This window comes from Scyliorhinus canicula, chromosome 6 (assembly GCF_902713615.1).
Source record: "Scyliorhinus canicula chromosome 6, sScyCan1.1, whole genome shotgun sequence".
Lineage (NCBI taxonomy): Eukaryota > Metazoa > Chordata > Chondrichthyes > Carcharhiniformes > Scyliorhinidae > Scyliorhinus > Scyliorhinus canicula.
This window is the reverse complement of record NC_052151.1, coordinates 61863571-61885758: the sequence shown is the minus strand read 5'-3', so window position 1 is coordinate 61885758 and position 22188 is coordinate 61863571. Positions and strand designations below refer to the sequence as shown.

The following is a 22188-nucleotide window of genomic DNA, read 5'->3' as shown; positions in this document are numbered from 1 at the left end:
AACTCCAGTGGATATCAGCCTAGCTTGTTAAGTCTTTTCTCTGAATACAACCTGCCCATTCCAGGTTATTAGTCTAGTAAACCTTTCTTGTGTTCTACAAAATTTATTATTTTTCAGGTTGGTTTCCCTTTTCTGTTGCTTCCAATAATTTCAGTTCGGTGGTCTAAACCACACCGTTGCAGATTGAGTGAAAACTTTCCAGGTTAAAACCCAGACTTTGCCACTTGTCCATAACCTGTTCAGAAGTTTAATGCAGTAGTTTTTTGCATCCGGTGGTTAGCCCAACTTCTTGCAGTTAGGGTTTTGGAAAGTGGACCAGTTTGATTTTTGAGGTAGTCACTTAATGCAGAAAGAAAATGCTCCCCTTCGCCGTGTAATTGTTCATTAGTCTTCACAATGAATCTTACTAACTTGGTTTATCCTGTTACAGAGCCCATACACCGTGACCCAGAGTTTCGCTTATTTGCCTGCATGAATCCAGCAACGGATGTGGGAAAGAAAAACTTGCCACCGGGCATCAGAAACAGGTAACCAAAGCATAATAAAATTGTCTCTGCCCTTACTGAAGGCCCGACAAATCTTAATTCAGCCAAACAGTGCCACTTATGTTGTTTAGTAGAAGTTGGAACTTGCACAGTACACACTTTACAGACACGAGACAAACCTAACTTGATCAGTAAAATATACAGGAGGCATCCTGAAATCAGTCACTTGCAAATTGCAAACGATGGATTGCCTTCAATGAGCAAAACCTTTTTGAAGGGCTGAATGGCCAACTCCTGCTAGTGAATCATGTTTCCTATTTTACAGCTGTGGGGCACAGCCTGTTGCAAACCTGTTGTGTCTGGCGCTTTGCGATTACTAGTGCTTTCCATTGCTCTCTGCTTCCTCTTTTGCCCCTACAATCTCGTGAGGTCAGTCAATACTGGTTGATGTGCAGCAGCAGTGCATTTACTGGAAGAAATTGTATTTGTATAATGGAGAGTCCTTTACCCAGCATGCACTGTGGCAGACAAATCACTCTGCCGCTGGTTTTTGTGCTTGCACAGCTGTATCCCAGGAGATCAGGTTTGTTTCTCTGCGGCTCACTCGCCTTTGGTATAGACCTCCACGACTAATGAGCCCAATCCAGTTTGTATCGAGAGGGATTGTCTCCCTCCCCCCAATAGCTCCGCCAACATCATGGCAAAATACTCCGTCGGCCTCGGGCCTTCCACCCCTTCGGGCAGATCGACTATCCTTTGATTCTGCTGGCTGGACCTGTTTTCCATTTTGGCTTGCAGACCCTTGTTGGTCTCTTGTCACCTTCCGCAACTCCTTCCCCATTGAGGTGAGCTGATCACTGTGCTGCGATAATACCTCTTCCATTTCCTTCAGTGTCTCACTTTGCTCCCGCACCTCCGACGCTGCACTTGATATCATTGCCCACAACGGGGCAATCGCCTCCTCCACCAGCACTTTCAATACAGCCCCCATCTCCTCCTTCATCGCTTCCACGTGCTTTAAACTGTTCTTAAGTTCCACAACCATCACTTTGGTCATTTCTTCTGCTGTGAGCGATGCGGCCTCCCGTGGTGCTCCAGCCTTCGCTTTCCTTACAGTTCCTGCATTGACATTTCCACTCTCTGGCAGACTTTCATTAACCCCCTTTTTTATAGCCGTTTTTTTTCCCCCAAGCTTGAACATTTCTCCTCCCTGTGTCTTCTTACAGCTTTTTCAGCCTCCGTTGCCCATGGGACTGGGCGTTAAAACCCTGAAATTTTTATTCCCAAGCTGGAGCCTTCCAGTGTGCGGCCGCCTCCCGCCCACCGTCACCGGAAGTCTATTGTGTATAAACCTTTAATGGATCTATTTCATCTATCGGATGCTTTGATTTCTCTTCTAACAAACTTTGACTATGCTTGGCTTATTTTGAATTCTAGAAAGTCTTCATTTATGCTGATATTTTACTGTATTCTATATTGACAGATTTACAGAGCTGTATGTTGAAGAGCTAGAAGATGAAGGAGATCTCCGAATCCTCATATCTGATTACTTAAAGGGATTAAATATCAACAAGAAAACTATTCAAGGGATCATTGAGTAAGAATAACTTGGCGGTTCTGAATCCTGACTATTGAAGTATATGGGGAAGAAAAGTGAATGATAGCAGTGAAGATCATGTTAAACACTTTTCCATATGGCTTTGTGAGGGTGGCAGCAGTTTGACTATATTGCATGGGTTTTTATTACAGCTGTCACTTTGTGGTTAGAATAAATTTGAGGTGTTAACGGTGCTCCTGTGTAGTGCTGATGAGTTTTCAAGTTCTTAGCTTGACTTGTATTGCTGAAGTTCTGCTTTTGCTTCAAGGTCCAACTCTTGGTCCTGTTATGTCCTTCGATAAATTTCCCTGTTGCTACAGCGCAATGTTGTTCACAAACAGACCTTGAGGCTCAACTGTGCAAGAATGTATCTCGTTGACTGCTTGCTTCCTATGCTGTTGTTAATGATGGCTTGTGACTAATCAACATTCTTCTATAATGTGCTTAAATATATGTCAGCATTGTGGACATAGAATATAGAAGCATGAGGAGGCCAATTGGCCCTTCGAGCCTGCTCTGCCGTTCATTATGATCATGGCTGATCATCAGGTTCAATACCTTGACACACACAGCCTGTTAGAATTTTGTAAGTTTCTGTGAGATCCAAATTTGGAGATAATACATATAGTTCCCTCATCCAAATCATCATTAATATATAATGTGAACTGTTCGGGTCCTCGCACAGGTCCTTGCGGTACCCCACAAGTCACTGCCTACCAATCAGAAAAAGAAAAGACCAATGTTTATTCCAAATCTTTGCCCCCTGTCTGCTAACCAGCTTTCTATCTGTTTTAAAACACTACCTATAACCTCATGCACTTTAACCTTACAAATTAATCTGCTATGTGAGACCTTGCCGAAAGCCTTCTGAAAGTCTAAATAAACTATCCACTTGTTTTCCCTGGTCAACACTACTAGTTACATCTTCAAAGAATTCTAGTGGATTTGTCAAACATGATTTTCCATGCTGACTTTGCCTGGTTACACCACTGCTTTCCAAATGTTGTGCTAAAATCCTTGATCATGGACTCCAGCAGATTTCCTATTGCTGACTAAAACAAAAGCAAATTACTGTGGATGCTGGAATCTGAAACCAACATCGAAAATGCTGGAAAATCTCAGTAGCTCTGGCAGCATCTGTAAGGATAGAAAATAGCTAGTTTTGAATCCAGATGACCCTTTGTCAAAGCTAAAAGGCATATAAAGTGGGAGATATTTATACTGTGGGGTGAGGGAATGAAAGATGAGTCATAGCCACAGAATCCGAAGGAAAAGGGTGCAAATGGCACCCTTGAGTCCAGAGAGTCCCAGAGAGAATAAAAGGTGTGCAAGGCCAATTAACTAAAATCAGGAAAAGCTGTTTTTTCCATTTCTTTATCCCCTGTTATGAATTCCCCTGTTTGAATATAAGAACTAGGAGCAGCAGTGGGTCATATGGCCCCTCGAGCCTGCTCTGCCATTCAGTGAGATCATGGCTGATCTTTTGTTGGCTCAGCTCCACTTTCCTGTCCAAACACCATAACCCTTAATCCCTTTATTCTTCAAAAAACTATCTATCTTTATATTAAAAACATTTAATGAAGGAGCCTCAACTGCTTCACTGGGCAAGGAATTTTGCAGATTCACAACCCTTTGGTTTATGGCTATTAGGAGCCTACATTAGTTTTTCTCAATCTTTCTCTCTTTACATACCTATAGAAACTTTAACAGTCAGTTTACTTTCAAATTCTGTTTTTCCCGTAATCAATTCCTTGGTCTATTTTTGCTGAATTTTAAACTCTTCTTAATCTCGGGTCCCCCCCCCCCCCCCCCCAGGGACATCAGTCCCGGTCCTGCCCAGGTGTAACTGGTCCCAATGCCCCAGGAATCTGAAACCCTCCCCCACCCCCCTCATCACCTCTTCAGCCTAGTATTAATCCAATACATCCTACGATTTCTACCCTGACTAACACGTGACACTGGAAGTAATCCTGCGATCATCATCACCTTTTGAGGTCTGACTTCTCCACCTTTTTCCTAGCTCCCTATATTCTGCGTTCAGGACCTCACCCTGTTGTTGGTACCAATGTGTACCGCGACCACTGGCTGTTCACCCTCCTCCACCAGACTGTGCTATAACTGCTCCGAGACATTCTTGACCCTAGCACCAGACTAGGGAGGCAACATACCATTCTGGAGTCTTGTTTGTGGCCACAGAAACACCTATCTATTCCCCTTACAATTGAATCCCCCATAACTATTGCATTCCCACACTTTTTACTCCTCCCCTTTGCAGCAACTGTATTGCAACGAATTTGGCTGTTGCTGCTTTCCCCTTGGGTCATTCCCCTCAACCATATCCAAAACAGGTATATCTGTTTCGCAGGGGTCAACACAGTAAGCAAGCTAGGAGAGGGAGCAGTGTCAGTGGAAAAATAGCATTCTAGAGGCCATGCACAGAGTCCATCCCACAAGGGTGTTGAAGTGCATTGCCTAGTCTGTATTAATGAGGCCCCACAGACGATCACACAGCTCTGTATTTCTGTAGAGCATTAACACTTGGCATTTAACATTTTTCTCAAACGATTATCTGGGTCTCTTATTCTGAAGCAATTGTCGTAGTTAATTTTAGAAGTTCCAGCTTGGAGCACTGATCATTTCCCTTAATTGGTGTAAAATGTGCTGCTGGAAGAGTGAATGTCCAAAAATGGCAATTGACCGTTATCACAAATTCTGGAGGAGTTCAGTGCAGTCTTTTTCACTACAGGTTGATCATGTTGTTCTAAATATCTGGAGCAAATGTCTATGATGCAAATTAGCTAACCCACCCAACAGTATTTTGAAGGGACCAAATGGATGTATTTTTGTAAATGCTGATACTTGCTCTGAAAACGTGTCTGCCCTTTGTTAGGTTTTACTTATCTGTGCGGAAGGAGACAAGTGTCCAGCTAATGGATGGTACAGGCCACAGGCCCCACTACAGCCTTCGGACTCTCTGCCGTGCTCTTAAGTTTGCAGCAATGTGCTCGTGCAACTGCATTCAGCGCTCGTTGTATGAGGTAACTGATGAATGCCATCTCATCATTTTCTTTGTCAAACTTATGTACAGGAACATTTACTGCAGCTGAATACTTTGTTGCAGCCATTTTAGAAAAGTGTCTTGAAGCATGCACTGCCATCTGCAATGCCCTATTTGGTTCCCAAAACATGCATTTATTTATTTAAAGGTCTTTTCGCCTCATTGAAACACTGCTTATGGTTCAACCTTAATGCTAACCCATTTAAGATCCTAAACTTTGTTTAAAAGCTGATATGTTGTGTGGGGAGATAGGAATAAATCCCATGCAATTGGCTTTTGTTTGTATTACTCTCCTCACTCCCACCCTCAGCTTGTATTGATTGTGAGTTGTCAGGAGTAAGTATTGAAGTCTTGTTACAACTGTACAGGGCATAGTGAGACCATACTTGGGAGTCCTGTGTATGGTTTTGGCCACCTTATTTACGGAAGGGTATACTTTCACTGTAGGCAGTTCAGAGAGAAGGTTCACCAGGCCGATTCCGAGGATGGTCGGTCTTGAGGAAATGTTGGGCCGATAGTCAAAAGAACAAAGGGAGTTCAGAAGAATGAGAGATGACTGAGTTTACAGGGTAGATGATGGGAGGCTGATTCCTCTCCATGGGGGAATCTAGATCCCTAGATGCAATTTAGAAAATGAGGGGTTTCCCAATTGAGATTGAGGTCGCTAATCATTGGAATTCTCTACCCCAGAATGCATTCGAGGCTGCTTCAGTTAAATATGTTCATGGCTGAGTTGGACAGATTTCTCATTGACCAGAGTATCGGGGGGGGGGGGGGGGGGGGGGGGGGTGCGTTTAGAAGAACAGGAAAGAAAAGTGAATTTGAGGCTAAAATCAGATTATTCATGATCTTATTGAATGGTGGAGCAGGCTAAAGGGGTCCCAAATGGCCTGCTGCTCCTAGTTCATCTGCTCTTGATTAGGAATTTTAAAGAAACATAAAATATGTACAGAACTAGTTATTTGAGCTGCATGTTTATGCTAACTTTGAAATTTTACAGGGTTTCTGCATGAGTTTCCTAACTCAACTGGATCGTGTATCTCACCCAATTGTTGAGAAATTGATCTGCCATCATATTATTGGGATCAGTGCCAAAACTCTTCTCCAGCAGGTATTTTCATCTATTTTTGCCAGTGAATTTACTGTGGCTCTGGGATGAATACTTGTGCTATAGTGGTTAGTTGCCAAAAAATTTTGAAATCAATGAGTACCCAATTATATTTTTCCAATTGAGGGGCAATTTAGTATGGCCAATTCACCTACGCTGTACATCGTTTTGGGTTCTGGGGGGAGAGACCTGTGCAGACAAAGGGAGAATGTGCAAACTCCACACAGTGACCCAGGGCTGGGATCGAACCTGTATCCTCGGCGCCATGAGGCAGCGATGTTGACCACTGCGCTACCATGCTGCCCTATTAGTTGCCAAATCTTGTAAAAGTGATCACTGTATGTGATGTATCCAATTCAACACCCCAAAGAAGGTAGAATAAAGTAAAATTTGATCACCAGTTAATATTTTCAATGAACTCTCAGGATGTGCGCATATTTCCTACCATCTCTGATATCCTTTGAAGGTTATGTATCATTTTGATGAAGCGAGGGGTGTTTCTAACCAGTTGACAAGGCAATAAAGTCAACCACGTTGGACTGGGACTGGTCCCTCACAGAATCATAGAATTTACAGTGCAGCAGGAGGCCATTTGGCCCATCTGGTCTGCATTGCCCCTACTTAAGCCCATGCTTCCACCATATCCCAGTAACCCCACCTAACCTTTTTGGACACTATGGGCAATTTATCATGGCCAATCCACTTAACCTGCACACCTTTGGACTGTGGGAGGAAACCAGAGCACCCGGAGGAAACCCACGCAGAAACTGGGAGAATGTGCAGACAGACAGTGACCCAAGCCGGGAATCAAACCTGGGACCCTGGAGCTGTGAAGCAACTGCTAACCACTGCTACTGTGCTGCCCACATCTGACTGGGTAAAATCAACCTGCTTCCTTGATGGAAATTACATTACAGATTTCTGTAAAAATGTAATTTAACTTCATGGTTGCATTGCCTTTTTTTCCCAACTGCAATGAAAGTCCAAATCAACCACAGCAATTTATATTTGATCTCTTGATTACTAGTTCAGTGATCTGTTCACTGCTTGGTGTCCCATTTGACCCGGAGATGAACTTCTGATCTCACATTCGCTAAGATTATCACTTAAGTTTTTTCACCTCCATAATTTCTCCTATGCTTGGGCGCATCTGCTGGAACCCTTCCAGGTTTCAACATCCCTAAACTTGACCGTTCCAATGCACTTCCAGCTGATTTTCCACATTCTACAGTTTGTGAAATGAAAATTGCTTATTGTCACGAGTAGGCTTCAATGACGTTACTGTGAAAAGCCCCTAGTCGCCACATTCTGGCGCCTGTCCGGGGAGGCTGGTACGGGAATCGAACTGTGCTGCTGGCCTGCTTGGTCTGCTTTAAAAGCCAGCGATTTAGCCCAGTGTGCTAAACCAACCCCAACCATACCGTGACATTATCCAAAATACTGCTGCTTGTATCTCGACTTTAAGCAACTTCCCCCTCACTGACCCACATTGCTTGACTGGGAATGAAAGTCTTGATTTTTGAGGTTCTCCATTCTGTTTCCAAATCCCTCCATGGGGCTTTGCGCCTTCCTAACTCTGTGATCCTCTCTATCCCCACAACCCTCCTGAGATGTGTGCTGCTCTAACTGAAGCTACCCTGATTTCAAATCGCTCCACCTTTGGTGGCCGTGCCTTTCATTGTCTAGGCTAAAGCACCTCTTTGATTAAGCTTTTGGTTACTTAGCCCAATATCTTCCAATTGGGGTTCATGTATTTTTAAAAAATACTTTCTGTGAAAATCCTTGGAATGTTTTATTTGTTAAAGGTGTTACATGAATACAGATTTTCCAGTACACAGTCAATCTGTTTTAAGTAATAACTGCATAAATAATCTGTCAGTGCTCTTTGTACAAATGAGCTATGTACTGTTGTGGTATTTTAGATTTTGAATGCAGTAGTTGTGTTTAAATGGTGAAATCAAATCAATCGTTCAGTAAGGAGCAAAATGGGTTTTGAAAAGCGGAGCAGTGACATTTTGACATTTTCTTTATTTCAGCCAATACCTGAACCAAAAGGGGGAAAGTCATTACAGATTGAAGGCTACTGGATTACAACAGGAGATGAGGAACCTTCTGTCGACAAGTTGTATATTCTCACCCCCTCCGTCAAATTGAATCTAAGGGATCTAGCGAGAGTAGTTGCTGCAGGGTAGGAATGCGATTTTTATCAATTCATTAAATAAACTATTCAATTTTTGAATCGGTTGATGCATACACACCTGAACCATCTGTCGTTCGGCAACAGAGGGAATTTGTACTTGTCCCAATTAGGAATAATGCCATGAGACCTTTATTGTAAATCTGGAGCACTGGGCCAGAGATGGGGTCTTGGGTTAGCACTTCAAAAATGCAACACTGTTATCAGTATTAATAGTGTGTGATCAGGTCCTGGGGTAGAATTTCACTTTTTCCCCCCACTGGTGGTTTACAGGTGCGGTGGCAGGGAGGCCGAATCTTCACCATTTATGGCTACTTTCAACAGAGACCCCCATGCTTATTTGCAAGTTCTCTCCCTGCTGGGATGAGAGCTGCTGGCTGATCGGAAACCTATAAAATTCTGACCAGGCAGATGCAGGAAGGATGTTCCTCATGGCAGGCGAGTCCAGAACCAGGGGTCACAGTCTAAGGAGGTGGGTAAACTATTTCAGACTGAGATGAGGAGAAATTTCTTCACTTTGGCAGTGGTGAGCCTGTGGAATTTGCTACTCCAGAAAACAGTTTTTGAGGTCAAAACACCGTGGCTGGGATTCTCCATTTTTTTAAATTAAAAAAAAAATAAAATTTAGAGTACCCAATTCATTTTTTCCAATTAAGGGGCAATTTAGAGTGGCCAATCCTACCCTGCACGTTTTTTGGGTTGTGGGGGCAGAACCCAAGCAAACACAGGGTGAATGTGCAAACTCCACATGGACAGTGACCCAGGGCTGGGATCGAACCTGGGACCTTGGCGCCGTAAGGCTGCAGTGCTAACCCACTGCTCCACCGTGCTGCCTGGATTCTCCATTTCTGAGACTGTTGATGCCAGCGCAAAATTCATGGACTTCACGACAGCAAAACTGCTGCCCATCCTGGACTAATCCGGGTTCCAGCATCACTTGAAACACAATCGATTCCAATGAAAAACAGTGAGGGATTCGCCGGGTCTGTGATTGGCACTCGGGAGGCTGACGAGCTGCCGTCACATATACATATTCCAATCCCCCCACACATCCCAGCCAGAAAGATGGCACTGGTGTGTGGAGCGTGCCCGTACAGCTGCTGGGACCAGAGGCCTGGGAGGGGGCACCCGTACGACCCGTGGCTAAGTTCATCGTGGGCTGTCAGTGGTGTGCGCAGCTGCAGCATGGTAACACAGTGGGTAGCACTGTTGCTTCACAGCGCCAGGGTCCCAGGTTCGATTCCTGGTTTGAGTCGCTGTCTGTTCGGATTTGCACATTCTCCCTGCATCTGCATGGGTTCCCTCCGGTTTCCTCCCACAAGTTCCGAAATATGCTGTTGGGATAATTGGACATTCTGAATTCTCCCTTAGCCCGCTGCGAATTTGGCGTCAGAGCCTATTCTCTGCTGAATCGCATTTCCCGATTCGGCATCAGCCAACTGAGTCCCACCCAGTATGTTTTCAAGAAGGAGTTTGACATTGCTCTTGGAGGGAATCAAAGGATATGGGGAGAAAGGTAGCAACAGGTTACTGAGTTGGGTAATTAACCATGATCTCAATGAACAGCTATGATGTGGAGATGCCGGCGTTGGACTGGGGTGAGCACAGTAAGAAGTCTTACAACACCAGGTTAAAGTCCAACAGGTTTGTTTCAAACACGAGCTTTCGGAGCACGGCTCCTTCACCTGAAGAAGGAGCCGTGCTCCGAAAGCTCGTGTTTGAAACAAACCTGTTGGACTTTAACCTGGTGTTGTAAGACTTCTTACTGTGCTCAATGAACAGGGCAGCAGGTTCCAAGGGCTGAATGGACTACTGCTCCTAGTTTCTCTTAGCCATCAGCTGTCTGATGCTTCTTGGAGTATTAAGGAAACATGGAAAATAGGAGCAGGATTGGGCCATTCAAACCTTCAAGCCTGCTTCACCCTTCAGCTGATCATAGCTGATGTTCTCTCTCAGCACCCAGCTGATGTTCTCTCAACACCCTACTCTTGCACTCTCCCCATACCCTTGACACATTTTGTTTTTAGAACGTAAATATCATATCTGTTTCTTAAACATATTTTGAGATTTTCTTTTTATTCCCTCCACAGCCTTCTGTGGTAGAGACTGCCACAGGTTCACCTCTCTTTTTTTGAGTGAAGAAATTGCTCCTCTTCACAGTCCTAAAAAAGGCCTACCTCCGATCCTGAGACTGACCTCTTGTTCCAGACTTTCAAGCCAGAGGAAACCACATCCTGGCATCCAGTCTGTCCAACCCTATCTGAATTTCATTCCTCTACATTCTAGTGAATTTGGGTCCATTGACCCAGTCTCTCCTCTTTCCTGGGATATCAGGATTGTCGTAAGAACTATGGAGCAGCCAATATTGGTCTTGTTGCATTGAGCATAACTTTGTTGAGTGGCAGGAAGGGAAACCCTGCCATCCTTAAAATTTCTGGCCTTGGAATAGGACATGAACCCTCAGCATCCTGGTGCATTGGTGCGAGTGCATCCAAACTAAGTTGATATGTGGGGCACTCTCACTCGAGCACAGTCCCACCGGTCTCCTAGGCTACTGGAGACTCCTGGCTCCCTACCCCTCCCCATGGAACATGGGCACCTTGGCACTGCCTAGGTGCCAGTGGCACTGCAAGGCTCAAGAGGCTGAGTGTGGGGAGGGGACGTCTGTCCATTGAAGGGTGGGGGGTGAAGGACAGGTAAGTATGGGCCTCTGGGAGGTTGGGTGGATTTATGGATGGGGGTCCTGGAAGGGCTGGGGCCTGGAGGGGGACCCCATCGCAGGTGTCCTTGCTTTGAGAGAGGTGGTAGTGTCCATATGTGTGGGGAGGTGACATTGGCCGTGTGAGGGACCCACAAGCTCACTTAGAGATTGGGGCACCCTTTCAAAATGGCGACCCGGTTTTGGGGTTCAGCTCCCTCGTGCTTGAAAAAAAGTGAGCTAAACCGGTGGGGAATTCCCCAGGGCCCAAAAGTGTAATTGGGTAGCAGTGGGGAACTCCAAACCTGCCACAAATGAACTTTAATATTTCTGTTGAATCGTGCCCCTGGTGTTAAACGATGCCTATTTTCTATTGAAAAGCAAGGAGATAAAATCATTCATTTTGTTTAAAAACGGTGTAAAAGAAATTTTACATTCCCATCTCAAATTTTGTGGCTCTCTTCCTTCTCCATTATCCATTCACCTACATGACATTAGCCAGTTCCCTGTAACCTTCAAACAAAAATGTTCTAATTTGCCATTTTCTTTTAGATACGAGTATGTTGGATACTCCTTTTATGTGATTAATCAGCTGTAATTCTTGCTCAACGGAACCTGTTTTTGCTGAAGTAGTCAATTGTCACTAATATTTTTTGTTTACAATAAACCTTTGGTGTTTTCACTTCAAGGTTTCATCCAGTACTTATTCAAGGAGAGACATCAGTTGGTAAAACCAGTCTGATCTCTTGGTTGGCAGCTGCCACTGGAAACCATTGTGTGCGGATCAATAATCACGAACACACAGACATTCAGGAATATATTGGCTGCTATGCATCTGATGAAACGGGAAAATTGGTCTTTAAAGAAGGTTTGTGCAATGATGTTTCTAATTGAAAGCGATAGAAAATGGTCACTGAGATCATGAGCGATTAATATTTCTAAGTTTTGCATGCAGACATAATATGATCCACTTGCATAATACTGCTATTTGCAGTCTGGGTACTTCTACTACACAGGTAAAACCTGATTATAAAAGTAGGAACAAAGATATTTCCATTTGCTCCTTATTGCGGATTAATCCTCCCCACTTTAGGGTGCATATAATTCTATGGGCTTTCTTGGCAGGCTGAATGACTAAATAAGGCACAGAAGCTTAACTGAATAGCAATCAGGGATGGCAGTCCTCCGTTTGTTATCTTCACCGTGTCACGGGTGTCTCTTAGTAAATGACTCAGTTCTATGCCTTAATGATTTAACCTGAAGAAGGAGCCGTGCTCCGAAAGCTCGTGTTTGAAACAAACCTGTTGGACTTTAACCTGTTGTAAGACTTCTTAATGATTTAAGTGAGTTTTCAACTTGATAAAACCTCCATGCAGTCAGTACTGCAAGTGTGCTGAACAGTGGAAGCAGCATGGCTGAACCTCCCAATATCCGATCAAAGCTCTCCCAATTCTAACCCAAACACTTGTAAATGATGCTGAATAATTAACAATGAATGGGAGGGGGACATAGCCCCGTGAACATTCCCTTTCTAAATGATGGCAGAGACTGGGACATGAACAAAAGGCAAGGCTTAAGCATTTAAGATGATTTTCAACTGAAGTTGCCACGTGGATGATCTATCTTGGCCTCCTACTGAGATCGCCAACATCCAGAGTCTGTTTTCAGTCCGTTTGATTCACTCCACATGATATCCAGTGGCAAAGTGCACAGGGCACAGACTATGGGCCCCTGACAACATTTCAGGTGGGCTGCTGAAGACTTGTCCCCCAGAACTAGCCATGCCTGTAGTGAAGTTGTTCCTACACCGCCACAACATTGGCATTTACCTAGCACCGTGGTTAGCACTTGTTGCTTCACAACGCCCGGGACCCAGGTTCGATTTCCCCCGGCTTGGGTAACTGTCTGTGCGGAGTCTGCATGTTCTCCCCTTGTCGGTGTTTGTTTCCTCTGGGTACTCCGGTTTCCTCCCATAGTCTAAAGATGTGCAGGTTAGGTGAAAATGAAATGAAAATCTCATTGTCACAAGTAGGCTTCAATTAAGTTACTGTGAAAAGCCCCTAGTCGCCACATTCCGGCACCTGTTTGGGAAGGCTGGTACGGGAATTGAACTGTGCTGCTGGCCTGCCTTGGTCTGTGTTAAAAGCCAGCTATTTAGCTCGGTGTGCTAAACCAGCCCCTTGTGTGAATTGGATGTTTTGAATTCTCCCTCTACCCGAACTGGCACTAGAGTGTGGTGACTAGGAACTTTTCACAGTAACTTCATTGCAATGTAAGCCTACTTGTGACAATAAAGATTATTATTATTGATATTATACCTTACGATGTGGAAAACTGCCCAGGTATATCCTGCCCAAGCAAAACAGAACAAATTCAATCTGGCCAGTTAACTATCGGTCTAATCTCTATTAGCAGCCAAGTGCTAGCAATTATAATGTTCAAACTTTGATATTCCCCTCTGTAGATTCTGCCGTCTATCTTGCTCAAACTCCTTGCTGTTGAAAGTTTCCATTTGTACAGTCTCAATGACTCTAGACTCCTGCTAATCTTGTTACTGGACAAAACACATCTCATTATTTCCCTGTGTGCTGGTTTTGTTAACTCTGTTACTTTATTTTCATCTCCAATTCACTGTTAATTTCGTTAACTTCCCACATTCTTGACATGGTTCTGAATGTCATTAAAATAGCAGCATTACTGTTGGAAGCCACTGATAGGTGGGAATTAGGGGCTTGTTTAGCACAGTGGGCTAAACAGCTGGCTTGTAGTGCAGAACAAGGCTAGCAGCGCGGGTTCAATTCCCTTACTGGCCTCCCCGAACAGGAGTTGGAATGTGGCGACTAGGGGCTTTTCACAGTAACTTTATTGATGCCTACTTGTAACAATAAGCTACATGGGGCTGGTTTAGCACAGTGGGCTAAACAACTGACTTTTAAAGCAGAACAAGGCCAGCAGTGCGTGTTCAATTCCTGTACCAACCTCCCTGAACGGGCGGCAGAACGCCAGAATCTGGCGATGAGGGGCTTTTCACACTAACTTTTTATTTGAAGCCTACTAGTGAGGATAAACGATTTTTCATTTCATTTTTTCATTTTCAAATTGTTCCAGCCTTTTGAGTCAGCGTTGAAATCATTCAGCCCACCTCCTACCTTGACCTACACTTCAACATCAACTTTACTCCACCCGTAGAACACTGAAAAAGTGACCAAATTAATTTTGGAACTCCTGTTTAAATCCTTGGAGATATGTGTGAATCAGTGAGATCAATTTCTCTCTCTCTTCAGTCCCCACTCTCTCTCTGCTGGAAATTGTGTGATGTGTCTTGAGAGCCTACATTCTACCAGTCTTTCTACATTAGTACACGTCTCCTATAGAGACATCTGGAAAGATAGCGCAGTTTGTGCTAGTAATAATGACTGCTCAGTACTCTCCACTTACCACTGCAGCTTTTAGCAGCTGGAAAATGCCAAAATTGGGAACGTGCTGTTAGTGTGATATCTTGCGGCTCCATAGGGAATGGTGGTAAACTCAATTTGTTGAATTTTAAACAGTCTTGCTGTTTTTATTGAAGAGTGAAAATGTTTGAGCATTGCTCATTCAGGAGTAACTAGAGGTTGATTTTGCAATCCCACTGAAGTCGATGGACTTTTGGTTGACTTTGGTTGGACATTGGTTAGAAAATCTTGGTGTGCATTTCATAGGTAGTGGTGAACAATAAGCCCTGAAAACGAATTTTGAAAGTGTGGCATCTTATTCCTCTCCCATCCCCCAACCAAAGCATTTTAAGAAAATTGTGGATTTTTAATGTTAAGTTGTATTTATCCGTGCTTGAATTGCATCTGTATGTCTCCGTTTTCATTTTGTTTTCTGTGCAGTGGAGTAGATAAGTGTAATTTATACATTTTTAAAAAACTTTTGATGTCTGAAGGGATTCTTCTCGCTATATTGCTGGATGTCACATCTTTGTAGAATAGTGTCAAGTTTAAAAAAAACTGAGATTCAAAATACATTCTCGTACCTGCCAAACCTTCTGTGTGCCACTTTGAGCTCATGGGAGGACCTTTATCCCCTCGAAGCTGACCACAAAATCTGGGTTATTAATGTATTCAAAAGAATGATTTTTGTTTGGTATTGCCATGAAGCTAAACAATTAGAATGGATAAACACACTTTTTTTTCTTCTCTAGGTGTGCTTATTAATGCTATGCGAATGGGCCACTGGATTATTCTCGATGAATTGAATTTGGCCCCTACGGATGTCTTGGAAGCACTTAATCGGCTGCTTGATGACAATCGTGAGCTCTACATAACTGAGACCCAAGAAGTGGTAAAAGCACACCCAAGATTCATGCTTTTTGCAACCCAAAACCCACCTGGACTATATGGTGGCAGAAAGGTCTGTTTTTATCGGATTTTTTTTTTTTCCCTATTTGCTGGGGTGGTGTGTGCTGGCTGAATGTGTCCCAGAAGGCCAATGTGAATGTTTGTTTTCATTAGAACTTTACAGATGAAAATGAAATGAAATGAAAATCGCTTATTGTCATAAGTAGGCTTCAAATGAAGTTACTGTAAAAAGCCCCTAGTCGCCACATTCCGGCGCCTGTTCGGGGAGGCTGGTATGGCAATTGAACCGTGCTGCTGGCCTGCCCTGGTCTGCTTTCAAAGCCAGCGATTTAGCCGTGTGCTAAACCAGCCCCTGGTATGCTAGTAGATGCTAATGAATTGTATGTTGCCCCGATAAACTAAGGCCGCATTGTGACGAGGCATAGTTTAAAATAACTGGCAGGAACATCTGCACATGTTATGTTTATCAAACTAAACATGAGAAAATATGACTACATGTATTTATATTGTGCCTAACAAAATACCCCAAGGTGTTTTTTCAGGGACATAGCGCATAAGTATTATTTTCTTTTGAGATTTTCGGACAGGACCTAAAGGTGGGTCAGAAACATGGCTTTGGGAGAGTTGAGATGGAGAGGTTCAGGGCACAAATTACGGAAGTTTTTTTCCCAATAAGGGGCAATTTAGTGTGGCCAATCCACCTACTCTGCACATCTTTTGAGTTTTGGGGGTGTGACCCACACCGACACTGGGAGATACATGGACAGTGATCTGGGGCTGGGATCGAATCCGGGTCGGCGGTGTCATGAGGCAGGAGTGCTAACCATTGTCACCGTGCCACCCCAAATGACAGAATTTAAGGCACAGCTAGCTGAAGGTGTGACCACCAATGATGAGGGTAATTAATGCCAGGATTGAAGAATTTATCTGCTTGTGGAACTGGAGGAGATTAGAGATGGGGAGGGATGAGGTCATGAAGTGATTTGAAACCAGGGTTAGCATTTTAAAATCACATTGGCTCATAGTCGAGCAATGTGGTGAGCGCAGGAGTGATAGGGGAACAGGACTTGGTAAAAGTGAAGACACGGGCAGCAGAATTTTGGATGACCAGGTTTATGGAGGATAGAATGTGGGAGGTCGACCAGGAGTGCATTTAGTCTGGTAATAACAAAGGCATGCATGAGGATTACAGCAGCAGATGAGCTGAGTCAGGACCAACGTCAGGTGGTGATATACAGGTGTGCTTTGCCTTGATGGCACAGATATGGGATATGAAGCTCATGCCTGAATCAAATATGGCACCATGGTTGTGGTGCAGCCGCGGAGGGGATGGAGTCAGTGGCCAGGGAATAGAGTTGGGGAGTGGGCATGGAAGGCAATATTTAAATTGGAGAAAATTGCACTGCTGCGCATCAGACACAATCTGACTCTTTCGACTTGGCAGAGAGGTGAAGGGATGGTGGTGCATACATTATTTGTTTTCCGATGTGACTTTTTTTGGATAATGCTGCCAAGGGGTAGCACAAAAATGAGAAATTAGGGGCCGAGGGTGAATCCTTGAGGGGAGGTTGGATGTCAGTGTGTGAGCAGGAAGTGAAAACAATTGCAGGTGTTGATTGGATAGGCAAGAATGGAACCGGCCAATTGCAGTTCCTCCCTGCTGGATGTCAGTGGAGTGATGTTGGAGGTAGGTTGTGTGGTCGGCATATCAAAAGGCTGCAGCCAGGTAGAGAAGGGTGAGGAAGAACTTTTTTACCTTTTGTCATAGTTGCTTAGGATATGACTTGTGACTTTGAGAGTTGTTCTGGACTTGATAGGGTTTGGGCATTTGGCAAAAGAGTCATTGCCTAGCCCTCCATTAAAGAACACATTCAGTTGCTGCTTCCAGTTGCATGCAGCACAATGCCATTAGGTCTGACATTATTGTGATTACATCATTTTCCTGAGGTATTTTTGTTTTGCATGTCGACAGATTTGATTCATGACTCCCAAAAATGTTGGCTTTGTATTGCAACGTGAACTGTGGAAAAATAGGGCAATATGGGATCACATTGTCCATCAGCCCAATTATAGTTTTGTCTGCTCTTGTCTGTAGGATCTTGAATTACTGGTGGATTTATTTAATTTGTATGATTAACTTTTTTTCTTCCAACCCTGACTTTTAAATCTTTTGTGTAGGTGCTGTCGAGGGCTTTCAGGAACCGTTTTGTGGAACTGCATTTCGATGAGCTTCCAAGGGCTGAGTTGGAAATGATTCTTAACAAGAGATCGTCTTTGCCCCCATCTTACTGCACAAGACTGGTTAGAGTTATGCTGGAATTGCAGGTACTAGAGAGCAATAGCTTTTGGACGTTTTCCATGGAAGCGCCTGCGAAATGTTGAATTTTTAAAAATCTACTTGAAATATCTCCAACTATATTATCAAGATTGCAAACGGTCTGTTGAAGTGTGACATAAATGACAGGCAAATTGTTGCAGGCTGCAAGTCATAATTTGTTTAACATTGTATTTTAACAATTCTATTTTAAACAGTCCTATCGTAGAGGATCAAGTGTCTTTGCTGGAAAACATGGCTTCATTACCTTGAGAGAATTGTTTAGGTGGGGTGAACGCTATAGGTTGGCTGAACAATTGATGCCTGGATATGACTGGATAAGACACATAGCCACTGATGGTGAGTTTTATTTTCTTCTTCCTGGTGAATATTTGACCTTTTTCCTCTTCCATGTCATTTGGTGCTCTTTGTAGCTTTCTTCGTATTTAGGGTAGACCTGAAGAACATCAATATGAATACAACAAGTTTGAATGACCCAATTTGATTGTGATCCTCATAGAATCATAGAATATACAGTGCAGAAGGAGGCCATTCGGCCCATCGAGTCTGCACCGGCCCTTGTAAAGAGCACCCTACGTAAGCCCACACCTCCAGTAACCCCACCTAACCTTTTTGGACACCAAGGGGCAATTTATCATGGCCAATCCACATAACCTGCACATCTTTGGACTGTGGGAGGAAACCGTGCCACACTGGGAGAAACTGCAAACTCCACGCAGACAATGACCCAAGCCGGAAATCGAACCTGGGACCCTGGAGCTGTGAGGCAGTAGTGCTCACCACTGTGCTACCGTGCCGCCCCTTACCGTGTAATGTGATGCATGTTATGACTGCTGTAAAGGAGAAGTGGAAGTGTGGGGTTATTCCTATCTCTCGTCTTGCCAGAACCCTTGTATTGATCCTCTCAGGGCAAATTTGACCCTTTCCAATTTTATAAATCCCGCCATGTCACTGATCCAGGTCTCCACACTTGGGGGCCTCGCATCCTTCCACTGTAGCAAGATCCTTCGTCGGGCTACTAGGGACGCAAAGGCCAGGACACCGGCCTCTTTCGCCTCCTGCACTCCCGGCTCTACCGCAACTCCAATAATTGCGAGTCCCCACCCTGGTTTGACCCTGGATCCAACCACCCTCGACACTGTCCCCGCCACCCCCTTCCAGAATTCTTCCAGTGCTGGGCATGTCCAGAACATATGGGCGTGGTTCGCTGGACTCCACGAACATCTGGTGCACCTGTCCTCGTCCCAAAAGAACCTACTCATCCTAGTCCTGGACATGTGGGCCCGGTGCAGCACCTTAAATTGGATGAGACTAAGCCTCGCACATGAGGAGCAAGAGTTGACTCTCCAAGGCATCCGCCCAAGTTCCGTCCTCTATCTGCTCCCCGTGTTCCTCCTCCCATTTAGCCTTCAGCTCCTCCACTGACGACTCCTCCACCTCCTGCATTACCTTTATAGATGTCAGACACCTTCCCCTCTCCGACCCACACCCCCGAAAGCACTCTGTCCATCGTCCCCCGCGAGGGCAGCAAAGGGAATCCCTCTACCTGTCGCCTAGCAAACGCCTTTACCTGCAAGTATTTGAACATGTTCCCTTGGGGAAGCCCAAATTTATCTTTCAGTTCCCCCAGGCCCGCAAACCTCCTGCCAATAAACAGGTCCCTCCATTTACTGATGCCCACCCTTTGCCTCCCCCATCCCTGTTCCCTGGGATGAATCGATGATTGCCACCCAATGGAGCCTCCATCGAGCCCCCTGTTTCCCCCCGATGCCGTCTCCACTATCCCCAGATTCTTGGGGTCGCCGCCACCACCGGGCTCGTGGTAAACCTCTTGGGGGAGAGCGGCAACGGTGCCGTTAACATGGCACCAGGCTTGTACCTCTACATGACGTCACCTCCATTCTTTTCCATGCCGCCCCTCCCCCCTCCATCCCCCATTTACTCACCATTGATACATTGGCCGCCCAATAGTACCCCAGAAGGTTGGGCAGCGCCAGCCCGCCTCTATCCCTCCCTCGCTCCAGGAACACCCTCTTCACTCTCGGTCCCATGTGCCCACACAAAGCTCAAAATACTGCTAGTCATTCTCCTAAAGAAGGCCCTGGGGATAAAGATGGGCAGGCACTGAAAGAGGAACAAGAACCTCGGAAGCACCGTCATTTTGACAGACTGCACCCTCCCCGCCAACGACAATGGCAGCATGTCCCACCTCTTGAACTCCTCCTCCATCTGATCTACAAGTCTGGTGAAATTATGTTTGTGAAGAGTCCCCCAGTCCCTGGCCACCTGCACCCCCAGGTACCTAAAGCTCTCCCCTGCCCGCCGAAGCGGGAGCCTACCAATTCCTTCCTCCTGGTCTCCAGGGTGCACCACAAACACCTCACTCTTGCCTAAATTTAGTTTAGAACCTGAAAAGGTCCCAAACTCAGCTAGCAGCTCCATCACCCCCGGCATCCCTCCCACCGGGTCCGCCACATACAGTAACAGGTCATCGGCATACAACGACATCCTATGTTCCTCCCCACCTCGCACCAAACCTCTCCACCTCTCTGAATCCCTCAACGCCATCGCCAGCGGCTCGATTGCCAGTGCAAACAACAAGGGGGACAGGGGGCAACCCTGCCTGGTCCCTCGGTGAAGCCGGAAGTACTCCGACCTCCTCCCATTCATGGCCACGCACGCCATCGGGGCCTCATATAGCAGCCTTACCCATCTAATGAACCCTTCACCAAATCCAAACCTCAACAACACCTCCCATAAGTACCCCCACTCCACTCTATCGAAGGCCTTCTCCGCATCCAGCGCCACCACTATCTCTGCCTCCCCCTCAATCGTCGGCATCATGATGACATTCAACAATCTCCGCACATTCGTGTTCAGCTGCCTTCCCTTCACAAACCCTGTCTGGTCCTCGTGCACAACCCCTGGCACACAGTCCTCTCTCCTGGTGGCCAGGATTTTTGCCAGCACCTTGGCATCTACGTTGAGGAGAGATATGGGCCTGTATGAACCACACGGCTGGGGGTCTTTGTCCCTCTTTAAAATTAACGAGAACAGCACCTGCGACATCGTCGGGGGCAAAGTCCCCCCCCTTCCCACGCTTCATTAAGTGTCCACACCAGCAAGGGGCCCACTAGGTCCACAAACTTTTTTTATAAAATTCCACCGGGAACCCATCCGGCCCCGGTGCCTTCCCTGACTGCATCTGCCCAACCCCCTTAACTAGCTCCTCCAGCTCGATCGGCGCACCCAACCCCTCCACTTGCTCCTCCTGCACCTTCGGGAAAGAAAGCCCGTCGAGGAACCTCTACATTCCCCTCCTCTCCCCTGTTGGCTCCGACCGGTGCAGTTCCCCGTAAAAGTCCTTGAAGACCTCGTTCACCTCTACCCGCTTCCGCACCACATTCCCACTCTTGTCTCTCACTCCAGCAATTTCCTTCGCCGCATCCCGCTTGCGGAGCTGATGAGCCAGCATCCTACTCGCCTTTTCACCATGTTCGTACACTGCCCCTTGTGCCTTCCTCCACTGTGCCTCTGCCTTTCTAGTGGTCAGCAAATCAAATTTAGCCTGCAGGCTGCGCCTCTTTCCCCCAACAGTCCCTCCTCTGGTGCCTCTGCGTACCTCCTGTCTACCTCCAGCATCTTTCCCACCAGTCTATCCCTCTCGCTCCTCTCCCTGTGTGCCCGGATGGATATCAGCTCCCCACGATTCACTGCCTTCAGGGCTTCCCAGACCACCCCCACCTGAACCTCCCCCGTCTCATTCACCTCGAGGTACACCTCAATACTTGCCCGGACCCTCCTACACACCTCCTCCGCCAACAACCCCACATCCAACCGCCACAACGGACGCTGGTCCCGCACCTCCCCCACCCATCTCCAACTCTATCCAATGCGGAGCGTGGTCGGAGATTGCAATGGCTGAATACTCGGCCTCCTCCTCTCTCTGAATCAGTCCCCTACTCACCACGAAGAAGTCTATCCGAGAGTAGACCCTATGCACGTGGGAGAAGAAAGAGTAAAAGAGTACTTGCGTGCCCTCGGCCTCACAAACCTCCATGGATCCACCCCACCCATCTGGTCCATAAACCCTCTCAGTACCTTGGCCGCCGCCGGCCTCCTACCCGTCCTAGAGCTGGACCGATCCAGTGAAGGATCCAACACCGTATTGAAGTCTCTCCTCCTCTTTCCCCCCCCCCTCCAGCAAGTACCACCTTCTCTCCTTTGTAGCCTGCCCCTAACCATAACGTACCTACCCCCCTTATCCGCCACCACCTCCGATGCCTCAAACAACACATTTTTCCCCACCAGAATCGCCACTCCCTGGTTCTTCACATCCAACCCAGAGTGGAAAACTTGCCCCACCC

The 22188-nt window shown here is 45.9% G+C and overlaps 1 protein-coding gene across 2 annotated transcripts in view; it reads left to right on the top strand.

Annotated features, from left to right (window-relative positions):
• The window catches only part of mdn1 (midasin AAA ATPase 1), a 204527-nt gene that overhangs the window by 41663 nt on the left and 140676 nt on the right, over nucleotides 1-22188 (top strand). For both annotated transcript variants that reach the window (XM_038799361.1, XM_038799360.1), the window contains exons 19-27: nucleotides 431-527; nucleotides 1969-2082; nucleotides 4973-5120; nucleotides 6141-6251; nucleotides 8285-8436; nucleotides 11833-12011; nucleotides 15330-15538; nucleotides 17665-17811; nucleotides 18019-18160. In XM_038799361.1, coding sequence (XP_038655289.1) covers nucleotides 431-527; nucleotides 1969-2082; nucleotides 4973-5120; nucleotides 6141-6251; nucleotides 8285-8436; nucleotides 11833-12011; nucleotides 15330-15538; nucleotides 17665-17811; nucleotides 18019-18160 — 1299 coding nt within the window. The remainder of the gene's footprint in view (nucleotides 1-430; nucleotides 528-1968; nucleotides 2083-4972; nucleotides 5121-6140; nucleotides 6252-8284; nucleotides 8437-11832; nucleotides 12012-15329; nucleotides 15539-17664; nucleotides 17812-18018; nucleotides 18161-22188) is intronic.